General features: G+C 46.4%; 1 protein-coding gene across 5 annotated transcripts in view; it reads left to right on the top strand.

Annotated features, from left to right (window-relative positions):
* The window catches only part of TEAD4 (TEA domain transcription factor 4), a 79556-nt gene that overhangs the window by 50646 nt on the left and 15876 nt on the right, over window positions 1-13034 (top strand). For 4 of the 5 annotated variants that reach the window (XM_065584249.1, XM_005307857.4, XM_065584263.1 and 1 more), the window contains 5 exons: window positions 3482-3616; window positions 5189-5232; window positions 6659-6714; window positions 7834-7964; window positions 8646-8819. In XM_065584249.1, coding sequence (XP_065440321.1) covers window positions 3482-3616; window positions 5189-5232; window positions 6659-6714; window positions 7834-7964; window positions 8646-8819 — 540 coding nt within the window. The remainder of the gene's footprint in view (window positions 1-3481; window positions 3617-5188; window positions 5233-6658; window positions 6715-7833; window positions 7965-8645; window positions 8820-13034) is intronic. The other variant, XM_065584253.1, reaches the window with a different exon arrangement.

Here is a 13034-nt window from a genome sequence, read left to right as displayed (position 1 = left end):
GAGGGGGGACCCGATAACACTTTTCAAATATGTTAAGGGCTGTTATAAAGAGGATAGTGATCAATTGTTCTCTATGTCCACTGAAGGCAGGACAAGTAGTAATGGGGTTAATCTGCAGCAAGGGAGATTTGGGTTAGATATTAGTAAAAGGCTTGTAACTATAAGGATATTAAACATTGGGAGAGGTTACTAAGGGAGGTTGTAGAATCCCCATCATAGGAGGTTTTTAATAATAGGTTAGAAAAACACTTGTCAGGGATGGTCTAGCTATCCTTGCTCCTGCCTCAGTGGAGGAGGCTGGAGTTGATGACTTCTCAAGGTCCCTTCCAGCCTCCCACTTCTATGACTCCACAGTGTTCATCGTCAGGAGCTGACTCTCTTTAAATGAACCAGCTGGACTCAGTCCCGATCAGTGTTGACCTGCATGTGTTTTGAGCCCCAGCTACCACACTTTCCACCCCTCCCTCAGTTTCTTTGTAGAACTCTGTGCTAGTTCTGTGATCAGCCAGTCCTGTTTCCAGCTGCTTTGAGAAGGGAAAGAAGTTACAAATTACAGCTGCCCAATTCGAAGCTGCTAGGTATGGCTGTCTGGGCTGGAAGCCTGTGGTGCCAGTAAGTGATCTATTCAGGTGGAAGCTGGCTTGAGAGACGCAGTGCGAGCAGGAAACAACTGCCCACCATGTGAAAAGATTTACTGCTGCTTGTAGCTGTAACTTTGATTCTGTTCCTTGTGCGTCACAGCCCTGGGATTTGGTGTGATTGGAAAGTGAGCTAGCTGAGCCTGCTTCCACTTAACACCTAGGGGCATGGAGACTTCATTCTCAGGGAATGACGGTGTCTTGGGGAGCTCCATTTCTAGCTTCCTTTTACATTTCCTTGGTCCATGCTGTGAGCTCTGCTCAGATGCCTGCAGTGAACCATTTCCCAGCACCAGTCAGTTCCTTTCTGACCTGCAGAGGCAAGTCTGCCACGCACATTCAACTTACTTACTTACTTCATTTCCCTCGCTCCTCTTTGTAGAGTGAGTAGATACAATCAGAGAGGTTACTGCCCTTCTCCCAAGTTCCTGCTGGCAGCTGTGTGCTGTCCTGCTGCTGGTTCCCCTTCCATATCAAATACACATTTTGTGTTTATACCCTGGAGATCAGACCTGCCACGTTCTGATTTATTTGGCAATTAGTGTAGTGCTATTTCCACAGCACAAACGAGAGTGTATTCTGCAGCTGTCCACTGTGCCTGTAACAGGCTTTTGCACCATGTTCAAGATGAATTTAACAAAGATGAGATAAAGCTTGAGGAAAAATACTTCCCCAGGAGACAGCAATTTTCTATGTCCTAATTGGCTAAAATATCTCTCACCTGCACTAAAGCCAGACTGAAAAATGATCTTCAAAGAATAAAAGGAGGGGGAGGGGTTGTGTCCTTATTTGTTTCCTTACAAAGTATAAGAAGGGCTTGGGGCGGGTGGAGGACATTTTTGTTCTTGCTTTAGCAATATGAGAAATATCAAGTTTGCTCTTTTCCTATTTTTGCTGGAAGTCTAGAGAAATTGCTTCAGAGCTTTCTCGTCCCTTAGCTGAAGGGGAAGGGATCAGTGTTGAATCTTTAACAAAGACAAGTTTGCTCCCAACTCTTTGTCAGGCATTTGAATTAACAAAATTCGAACTGGGGAAAAAAAGGGTTTTAAACAGTCTGATTGAAAATCCCTTCTGCTCTCAGTTACCCACATTTCACTTCTTAAATGATCGTGTGTTGTTATTCTACAAGTTAGCTGTCTTTTCTTTATATCTTCCCCATAAAGCAGAGTAGATTACAGTTGAATTTCAAATGTAAAAAGCAAACAGAAAAAAAGCCTTAGCGGCAATTGGGAAGTCTTTTTACATCATCAAGAAGCAAAAATGGACATAAACCCTTTTTTAAAATTTAGCAGGTCATCTTTAAAATATTTCCCTAAAGCCTTATTTCAGTGGGGCTCTGCAGAAGCTTCCCCTGGCTTTTGAACATTTGTAGGGCTTTCTCAGCAGTTAAAAATATTTCCCTTCCACATACTGAGTGATACCAACACAGAGATACCAGCTGGTTCTGCTGCGGCTCCATGGAAAACACTATAGCTGGAGACCATTCCCTCTGTAGAGGCTCATTTATTTTCAGTTTTTTTACTTCCTCTGATTTTTTTAATTATTAGCATTCAGGGAGTTTTGAGGGAAGGAAGAGGTTGGGAAAAGGGATGGAGACCCTAGGGACAGAATTTATTTTAGGTACTAAAGCCAGCTGCTCTGACTCTGAATACACACAAGGAGCAGAGCTGCTGAGGAAGGAGGTGCCTCTTTTCTTCACGTGTAAGAGGTCGCCTATTCCAGTTGCTTATGAAAATCATCATCCCACCTATGACATCACTGTCACAATTATGATGTCACAGACAGAAGAGAGTTTGAAAGGTAGGGACTGGATGTAGAAGCGGCGAACGGAGGGTGGGAGGATAGTGGCCCGGCCTGCTGCCGATGCTCCCTAGCTGGGAAGGAGGAGCCTTGAGGTCCCTGCTCCACATATTAAACCTCCTAGTGACTGCATAGTGTCATTACCCACAAGCATAAATGCCCAACTCCATAGTACAGCTAAGGCCTTGTCTGCACTTGTGGTGGCATGTAGGGTATGTGTAGCTACATGCCATGGGGAAAAGCTCTGGCAGGGGAGAGGCAGTGTAGACCAGGGAGGCACTGCTTGGGTGTGCATGGTATATACTCTAGGGTTCAACCATGTGGGGCACTCTCCTCTGCTCGTCTAAACTGTGCCTCACCGTCTGTGCGGCTACTTATAGCCGTGCTAGCTGGGCATACAGGGTCTGTACTCTACACACCACCACAGGTGTTGCCATCCCAAAAAAGGCAAGCAGGGCTTTCCTGCTGTACATATCTAGGAGTGATTTTCTGGTGGCTTACAACTTATTTTCCCCCTCAAAAAATGGATCGTAACAAAGCGACTGATCCTCAGACCAGCCCAAGTGCCGGGTTGGAGGGGATTGTTTTGTGGTGAGGAGCTGTTTTTGTGTTACCCCTGAGTCGGAGTCTAGATTTTTAGTAATGGAAAAGTATCTGTCCCATCCCAGCTCCTTGCCAGTAATTGAGAAATGGCTGGCAGGATCTGACTCATACTTCCAGTAACAAAACCTCACAGCCACAGAGCTGAGACTAAGTGTGAAAAGCTTCAGACCAAAGGGAGAAATGTTGGGAAAGTTCTGAGCAAGCGATCACCGGATTTTATAATGGAAGTTAAGTTGCAGTCTTAACTATGGTGAACTCTGTGCATTAGAAAGTCACTTGTGGTCCTGTTGAATGGCTTTACTGGCCTGATTTTTCAGAGGTGCTCAGCACCCATTTCCCTGATCGAAGTCCATGGGAGCCCTGGGTGCCCAGCACAACATCAGGACATATATTTATTATTATAATCACCATGTATTTTTTTCCCTTCCTCTCCCCCCTAGGATCAGGCAGCTAAAGATAAAGCCATGCAGAGTATGGCTACAATGTCATCTGCCCAGATCATCTCTGCAACCGCCTTCCACAGTAAAATGGTATTGCCTGGCCTCCCGCGACCAGCCTACCCTGCTGTGTCTGGGGTGAGTGAAGTGTCTCAATGGAAATGGGACAGGAGAGTCAGCTACAGATGAGTTAGGAACTGTGATAGACACACACCCCAGAAACAGACCACAGGGGACAAGTTCAAAGTGCACCTCATTAACATGAAGGGCAAATTTGCCATGTAACTGCAACATTTAGGGCCTGATTCACCCCTCAAGCTGGTGTAAATCAGGAGTAACTCCAGTGAAGTCAGTGGAGACGCACTAAAACCGATGTAGATGAGAGGAGCGTTTGTGATGTTAATCACCAGTGATGTTGTAGGATGTCTGTGCTGTCTTTTTTGGCACATGGTTCTTTTGTATTGAGCAAATCCATTCTTGCCATCCTTCCCCAACCCCCTCTTGGGCACGTACAGTCATGAGTGCTTGGATACCATGGTGATAGGTGACCTCATATAGAAGCCTAAAACGATGAGGCCTGATCCAAAGCCCACTGATGTCAATGGGAAAGACTTCCATTGACCACAGAACCCTTTGAGCCAGGCCATGGAACTTTAAAATTCTCTGTGCCCTGCAGGATGAATCCCACTGAGATCCTGAGGGGAGGGATGTTCCTTCTGTCCAGGGCTCTGGAACTGTATGGTTCAGGGGCTGTGCTAAGAGGGTGATGGCGGGTCAGACACATAATGCAGCCAGCATTAGACCAGTCTCCTGAATGCCACGGCTGCTGCGTGCAGTAACGGGAATCCCTCCACGTTGAGAAGTTCAGATTGCTCTTTTTTCTTTTCTTTTTGGTGCTGCCAGTTGTAATGCAGCATGTAAAGATCAGGAATTAACCTGATAAATAAGGAGGAGACATGATGTCTGGACTCTGCACGCTGAACAAAATGCTAGGCCTAGCTGTGTTCCTCCCTCACCCTCCAGTTGCTGTCACCTCCCTGTCCCCACTTGGCCATTGTTACTGCACCACCTCCCAGGCTGCCTCTCTTTGTCTCACTGCCTCTCCCTCCCCTCTTCTCCACCCTGTGACAGGTCAGGAGAGGCAGAGTTTGGGATGGGGCCAGTAGCCCAGCTTTTGAAGCTCGACGGATGGGTGTACCCAGGTTTTTTGAGCCATGGAGCAAGGAAACTTGGAACAGGCATGGTTTTGCCAAGGCTTCCCCCAGCCTGATTTTTAGATGCACATAACCAGTGCAGAATGCCTTGTGCAGCACAAAAGGAAGCTTTTTCTGCTCCATCTCTGAAGAAAGGTCTATTTCCTGGTGTTAGCCTGCCCTATAGTGCCTCCCAGCTCATCTCACTGTAACATGCTGGGTTAATCGCATGCAGCCAAGTTTTCCAAAGCGGCTATGGACTTTGGGGTCTCTGAAGTTGGACACCCAAAAATGGAGCCACTCTTACCCAGCGTCTACCTCTGGAAACATTGTCCTTAATTACTTACCACATCTGGCTTGGCCCTTCCAAGGCCCATCAGTGCCCCTGCAGGGGAATACAGGCTCACTTAGCCCTGCTCACCGTCTTGTTATGTGCCATCACTAGCCTCTGACAGGAGTAAGGTCTGGTTTTCTTTAGCCTCAGGATGGTGACTGTGTCTGTACTTTGGTTTTGCAGTTTTGGCAAGGAGCTTTGCCAGGCCAAGCTGGATCCTCTCACGAGTGAGTACTCCCACACCTATGCATACACATGGTTGCTTCCCATGCTGTGGTGGAAGTTCCCCTGAGCTGGGAAATACCTTCAATTAGCTCGAGGTTAAGAAACCGTAAGGCCATCTGATGCTGTTTGTCAGAAAGGCAGACCCCCCCACTCCCCCTAGCTATCGATGGAAGTAGGCATGGAGCTGAGGCAAAAGGCCTAGGGCTAAATTCAAAGATGAGTCTAAGTGAGTTCAGAGGGAGTCTTAAACTGGTGCATCTTGCCCCTTCTTCTGACCCCTCCAAAACGTTCATTACACTCACTCAAACTGCCTCTAGGCTCACTTAGGGTCTGATCCAATGTCTGTCAAGGACAACAGAAAAACTGGCTTCAAAGGGAACTGAATGGGGGCCTTAACTCACCCTCTTACCCTTTTACACTTCATCTTGGAATTTGCCCCACTGCGCCTATGGGAATCGGAGGGATTCACATTGGGCCTGATCCGGCCTACAGTGAGGGTCCAGAAGAAAAGAGTGTAGCAAAAAAGGCAGTAACAGGAAGTTGTAAGAACAGTGTAAATGAAAGTAAGCCACCTCTCCTCCTCCAACTCACACGTCTTGGCTTCTCGGAATGTAAGTCACACCCGTTTAGATGCCCTTACACATCAGTAAGTGGGTATGAGTAGGTCCAAGGGACCCTAAAGCTATCTAGCATATATCTCCTTACATGTGGCCTCTGAATTAGGCCTCTAGTTTGCAAGTGAACTGGGGAGGGATCCCTCAGGGATCTTGACTAAGGGCCAGATTTTCCAGAGCTTAGCACTCACCAACTGCCACTGAGAACAGGGGGCGCTGGCAGGTGCTGAATACTTCTGAAAATCTGGCCTAACTGGGAGCGGAGCTCTGTTGATAATCCAGTCCCAATTGAGGGTGTTGAGCACTTCTGAAAAGCTGTCCACACATGGCCCATCATCAGGGAAGGAGCTTGCAGAGCCCAACAAAAAGAGGCAGAGTTGCCATTTACTGACGTTGCCCACACTTAACTCCATCTCTGGACAAAAGGCTGTATAAATACATGGGCATTAGTGTCTAGGTGGGCAGGCCATATAGGGAATCAAGTCAGAAGCCCTGCAGTCTCCATACAGCCAATCTTTGAGGTGAGCTTGAAGGATGCCCCTGAGTGGGTCTGTGCTATTGGATGTGTAGGTAAGAATGCCGTGGGCTGTTTGGGTCCCTTTCTGTACATTGGGTGCTCCACTGAAGTTATGCTCTTAGAAGTCCCTTTTGTATAGTGACTATTAGGGTCCCCTTTCTGGGCCCTCCTTGCCTCTTGTGGAGTTACTTTCCACTCCCCACCCCTCCCCGGGAAAGTCCTTCACCTAATTTGCCCAGAGAACTGAACAAAATGCTTTGATTTTTCTTTAACTAACTCTCATGTATATTCCTACAGCGTGAAACCTTTTTCTCCACAAACCTATGCTGTTCAACCTCCACTCCCGTTACCAGGTAGGTAGGGAAACAATTTCTTGCACAGCACATACACATCATATTGCCATGCAAGAAAATCATAGTTCTTTAGTCATAACTATAAAAGAGACTTCCATGCTTCCTGCCACTGAAGGGGAAATGGGAAATTCAAATATTCCTCAAGGACCTGAAAAACCACAAGAATGAGAACAATCCACATCTCGTTCCAGATTTGTTCTATGCACCCTACAGGTTTACCTGATCCAGCCAGCCAACACATGTCCCATCCAGCTCCACTCATTCAATCAACCTCCCCATATCTGATCCTGTGTTTTTAATTTCTCTGGTCCCCACAAACAAAAAGCAATATTTACTTTCAATGTGAATGACTCCATTTAAAATTAAGGGAAGCCACAAACATGGAAGAAGAACAGTAAAGTTTCTGAGAGAGCACAGTGTGTGTGTGTCCTCTTACAATAGGCTGCAGCAACTCCAAAACAAAAATGGCTGCTGTCTCTGCACACAGGCGGAATTATTAGAAACATAGGCTGAGGTTCTGAAAGCTGCCTAGGGGGATTTAGATGCCAAGTTCCCATTAGTTGAAGCAGAGCAAGGTTAAATGGCTTGCTCAAGATTATGTAATAGGTCAATGGCAGAGGCAGAATTAGAAGTCACGAGGTCCCAGCACCATGCTCCAGCCACAAGATTGCTCTGTTTTCACCACAGTAAAGGGGTTGTATTTCCACTGTGACACTCCTCAAATGCCTTGTTCTAGTAGAGCAGAAGGTGGTTTTTCCTTCCCAATCTCAGCATTTCCTCATTCATGGTGACTCCTCTGAGATATCCAAGCAGATTGTCTTGCTATTCATTTAAGGCCCAGTCCAGCTCCCACTGAAGTCAGTGGGAATCTTTCTTTTGACTTCAGTGGCAGTTAGATCGATCCATTGCTTAGCAGTATATCCTGGGTTACTTCCTCCGGGAAGAACAGTTGAGAAGCTGATCAGGGAGGGACAGAGTGATGGGTCTGTGACAAGTGTTTTATATGAGGGTTGAAGTCCAAAAAAGATTCTCACTATGCTGTGACATTAGATGCTGAAAATGACAGTTGTTGCTGACTTGGCTCTTTTTCATTTTGTTTTATAATCCCCTTGCTTTTAGGGTTTGAGTCTCCTGCTGGCCTCTCACCTTCCCCGTCGGCTCCACCTTGGCAGGGGCGAAGGGTTGCCAGCTCCAAACTTTGGATGTTAGAATTCTCTGCATTCTTGGAACAACAACAAGACCAAGACACGGTAAGATACAAACCTCACTCCCATTTTCCATGTATTTTTTGTCTCTGGATAGCTTTAATTTACACTGGGTGTGCTCTTCAGTATGTGTCTAGCTATTTAACTATGTATTGAAGTGCCCGGTCCACTGAATTGCTCTGCATTGACAGGGACAAATTTAGAAGCCAAGCTTGGGCAATTTAGGATCTGGTAAAAACAGATTCTCCTCCATTAAAATGTCCTAAGGCCCAAGAGACAGAATAACATGAAGCCAGTGTAGCCACTTCTACGCCATCAACTTCTGGTCTCCCCTCCTAGTGTAGTGGGCATTCTGGGCATGTGCCAGGGTGGGAGGATGTGGCCAGAACAAACTGCACCCTGGTGATCATGAGATAGTGGAAGAATACCTGCAGAGCCATTTCAGCAGGCTAGGGGCCAGACGGCACTTCCTGCAGTGTTTTCCTAAGAGGCCTCCCTCCCATGTACTGTTCATGCCTGTTGTGAGGTAAATGCTTTTTGGGTCCTAGGGCCCAAATGGGCTCCCTGGTTTGCCTTTGTCCAAAAGCTCCCTTGAGCTCTGTGGTTAGATGGTCCCAGACAGAACATTCTGTTCCCATCTTTTCTGCTGTGAAGAGGACTGGGTGATAAATCTGAACCAAGACCCATCCTGTGTCACCCTAATGTCTTACACCTGTCTCCCTGCAGTATAACAAGCACCTGTTTGTTCACATTGGCCAGTCAAGCCCCAGCTACAGTGACCCCTACCTCGAGGCGGTAGACATCCGGCAGATCTATGACAAGTTCCCTGAGAAGAAAGGAGGCCTGAAGGAGCTCTTTGAAAAGGGGCCACCCAATGCCTTCTTCCTTGTCAAGTTCTGGGTAAGAGAAGGAAGCTCCCAGGCAGCCCAGCTGCTCCTGCTCCTTTTGCTATTTTGTGGGAAGTACCAGATACTCAGTGTTGAGTGTGTAGCTAATTCAGACTCTGCTGGCATCTGGGACTAACCCTGAAGAGCAAAAGGCCTTATTATGACATTCTGGCTGGAGCAAGGCAAATATTTGGTGTTGCCTTCTGCAAAGTTGTAACTGACTAAACTCTTGAGAGTTTGTTTAGTAGCAGTTCAGACCAGTGGTTTAATGATTGATGTGTAAGGGAAATCCTTCTCCTCTGCAACCTTGAAGCTATCTGTTCCCTGAATCTAAATATTCAATAACTTCCCAGCGTGCACTCTATTTCCCCCTTCCTGCCCTATCTGGCTATTTCTGTGGGATTGCATGATCTATGTACAAGTGATTTACACCACATTTACACACGGCACAAGGCCGACCACAAGATAGGAAACGTGCACCAATGAAAGTGGATTATACAGAAAATGTGTTCTTGAAAACTGACCGCGAGGTTCTGGTAAATTGGCAGAAAACTTAAGGTTGAATCAGCCTGGCAAAATTCTACCCACTCAGTTGCCTGGATCAAATTTTTGATGGGCAAGCTCAGATTTTGCAAAAGCTGTAGCATTGTGCCATTGCATCTTGTGTGTGCTGCAGGGCACAGAGGAAATAATTTGGAGACGGATGTTATTGTAGGTATTATAAGATTACAAATAATAGCAGCTTGGGGCAGTGGCAGGGCTGGATGGCTGGGAGAATCTGTAATGAGATATGGAGCCTTTCCCTTTAACATTACCACTTGCAACTCAGTGCTGGATCAGTAGCGGGACTATGAGAAATGAGCTGATGGTCTTAGTCCCGTTCCTAGTGGACGCTCATCCTTCTCTCAAACTCATCATGTTAATTGTCACTAACTGACCACTTGATTGGCAGGCTCAGCAGAGACAGCAGGGAGTTCAGCAAGGAGGGTGAATGGCTTGTTTGTGAATCCCTTTGTTGTGTTTCGACTATTTTGAAGGATTTCAGTGGCATGAAGGCTGTCTGCACAGGGGGGAATTTCACCCAAGGGGACTATGTGTCGTCTCTGTGCTGGGCATGGGTGAGGCATCTCCTGATTGCAGGGCATGGACTGACATGTCCTGGTGTCTGGGGCATTCTGAATCCTGGTCTTGAATGATTTGGCATGTTGCGGAATTTGGAATGCATCGGAGAGCGCGCAGTCAGTGATACTGTACGGCATTTTGGTTTCCTGGTACCTTTTTGATGCCATGGGGGCACTGTGTTTTGTTGAATCACAGAGGGAGCTTATATGTCTGGTGGTGAGTTGTGGTGGTGGCCTTCCTGTGCACCTAAAAGCAGGCACATTAATGGCCTTCAGGCATAAACATTGGGCTGCGATTCTGTCTCTGCTTATCATAAGCTAAGCAAGGTTGTGCAGGGTCAGGATCTGCAAACAGCAGTATTTATGATTTACTGGATGTCAGTTTTGAACCAGTGTCTCAGCGTGACACTAGGGGGTACGGGGCTGCTGGAGAAGCTGTCTTGTGGATCAGATGTAAAACAGAGGTCTTGAGCACTTGTGATCATTTAAGAATCAATGGCATTTTCACAAGAGTGCAGGTGTTAACCTTGTAAAATCTCAGCTTGGTGCGGGGTAATGCATGTACGGGAGTGTAATTTCTAAAGTGCACTAACATGTTATGCATTATTTTGTCCTTGTAGACCTTGCTGGTGCACTTTAACGTAGCGCTGTTTGAAACAGTGCTGTGTTAAAGCACACTAGGGAAACTTTAGTGCGCACCAGCAGGATCTACACAGACCAATTCAAGCACAGCACACTGGTGTGCTTTAGAAATCACACCTCTATAGAGCGCATTACCCCACGGTGTAGGCAAGCCCCTTGATCATTACATTCTCCATGGCTGAATATTAGAGCTAGTTGGGAAATTGATGGTGAGGGAAGAGGATAGACTCTCTAGTGAAAAATTGAAAACAGAATTTTCAGCCAACAACATTCATTTGGAAATTCTGCCACAGTGCCTCATGGCAGTTGTAGTTCAGGTACCTCATGCCCTCTTTCTGCTCTATGTGCCAGGCTCGCTGGCCAGACTACATCTCCCATGGTGCCCTAGCGTCTTTTCTTTTGTTGAGCAACCACAGTACATCATAGGAGATGTAGTTTGACTGGGAAACCTACCCCATAGTAGAGAAGCGGGGCATGAGGGAGCAGAACTACAACTTCCATGAGGGCCTGTGGCAGCAGTTCCAAATAACTTTTTAGGTAGAGTGAGGGGTGGCCAAAATTGTTCAGGTTTTGGCAGAAAACTGAAAACTTTTTGGTTTTGGATGTTCTTTTTTTGACAAAAAGTCAAAATGTTCTGCAGAATCCAGATACCTCTTACAAAAAAAAATAATTTAGTCAAAACCAATTTTTTTTCCTGAAAAACAGATTCAATGGAAAATTTTCAACCAATTCTGCTACGTACCCCTGCGTTTTCAACTGCATGAACAATGCAACTTCATTTCTTGTCTTAGTTGCTGTGCACTGCTAAGAAGCTACTGTATTCCTCCCCAGAGGAGGCCGCTTTTCAGTGGTGGGTAAAGCAATACCTGCATTATACAGTTGGTAAAGTCCTTTTGGATGAAAAGTGTTCTATAAAAACAAGATACTGACCAAAATTTTCAAACTTGCATGCCTAAAATTAGACCCTTAAATCCATATTTAGATACATGTCTGAGCAGATTGGTTTTCAGAGGTTCTGAGCTCCTGTTAATTTAAATGGCAGTTGCATATGGTCAATGCCTCTCAAAGTTAAGCTACTGATTTATTAAATTCTTATTTATTCATGTAATTCTGTTGCTGTAGCACCCAGAAGCCCCAGTGATAGACCAGGGCCCTGTTGTGCTAGGTGCTGTCCAAACACAGAAGAAAACAGCAGTCCCTGCCCCAACGAGCTTACAAGGATTCGATGCCTAAGTTAAACACTCAAGTTTGGGAATTTTGGCCATTATCAGCAACAGCTGGCTCTAGTGAGAGAGATCTGTGCCCATATTCATTCATTAGTTTTTTAGCTTTCAGATGTCAAACATACAATTTGTTTAAAACTCGAGCACTCCCAGCACACACACCCCTTTGATGAATTCAGCCTTTGGAGCCCGAGGGACAATGAACTGACCCCTTGGTCTTGGATTGACAGCTTGTGAAGAGTGGCTCTGTGACATTTCTCCATGCTCTGAGCGCATTCCAGCACATGACAATGAATATGAGACATTAGCCTCCCAACACATGGGCAATAGCAGCCCTGCTCTTTTCCAGTGTAACATTATCTCTCGCACCTGTTACTTGGCTCGCCCCCTGAACCTCCTGCTACATGCATGTTTATTAATAGCACGAGGGGGGGAGGGTTCTTATGGCTTCACACGCCATTGAAATGGAGCACTCACAGTGTAAAAGTTACAGGGGGGGCATATGAGACCAGGGGCCACCCGGGGGAGAGGTGGAATGAAAGTGAGAGACCAGGAGTTCCATGTGGACAATCGGAATCCAGCGCTGCCCAAAGCAGCTGTCTGCAGAGATAAACCACCTGTTGCCACTCAAGGGTTAATTTAAAGCGCACAGAGCATTCTGATTCAGAACTAGGTGCAGCTGAGGAATTGTCAAAAGGGCTGATAGGAGACTTTTCCTAAACCAATGATAAATAAGCATAATAATCTCTTCACCTCAGCAATAGGAAAGCCTAGAAATCAATCAAATTGTTTGGTTCTTTCTTTTCATGAAGAGAATTAAACACTTAGGCTTGGTCTACACTACCCCCCCTAATTCGAACTAAGGTACGCAACTTCAGCTACGTGAATAACGTAGCTGAAGTTCGAAGTACCTTAGTTCGAATTAGTTCAAACTTACCTTGGTCCACACTCGGCAGGCAGGCTCCCCCGTCGACTCCGCGGTACTCCTCTCGGCGAGCTGGAGTACCGCAGTCGACGGCGAGCACTTCCGGGTTCGACTTATCGCGTCCAGACTAGACGCGATAAGTCGAACCCAGAAGTTCGATTTCCAGCCGTCGAACTTGCGGGTAAGTGTAGCCAAGGCCTCATAGAAGGGGCTGGAGGGGAGGACTGGAGACTGAAATCCTCTGGTTTCCCACAGAACAAAGCAGCAGCACTGCACGCTTCCCCACGCACACTGCCCTGTGTGCCTGAAATCTGGAC

Source organism: Chrysemys picta, chromosome 1 (assembly GCF_011386835.1).
Source record: "Chrysemys picta bellii isolate R12L10 chromosome 1, ASM1138683v2, whole genome shotgun sequence".
NCBI lineage: Eukaryota > Metazoa > Chordata > Testudines > Emydidae > Chrysemys > Chrysemys picta.
This window is presented reverse-complemented; position numbering and strand designations above follow the sequence as displayed.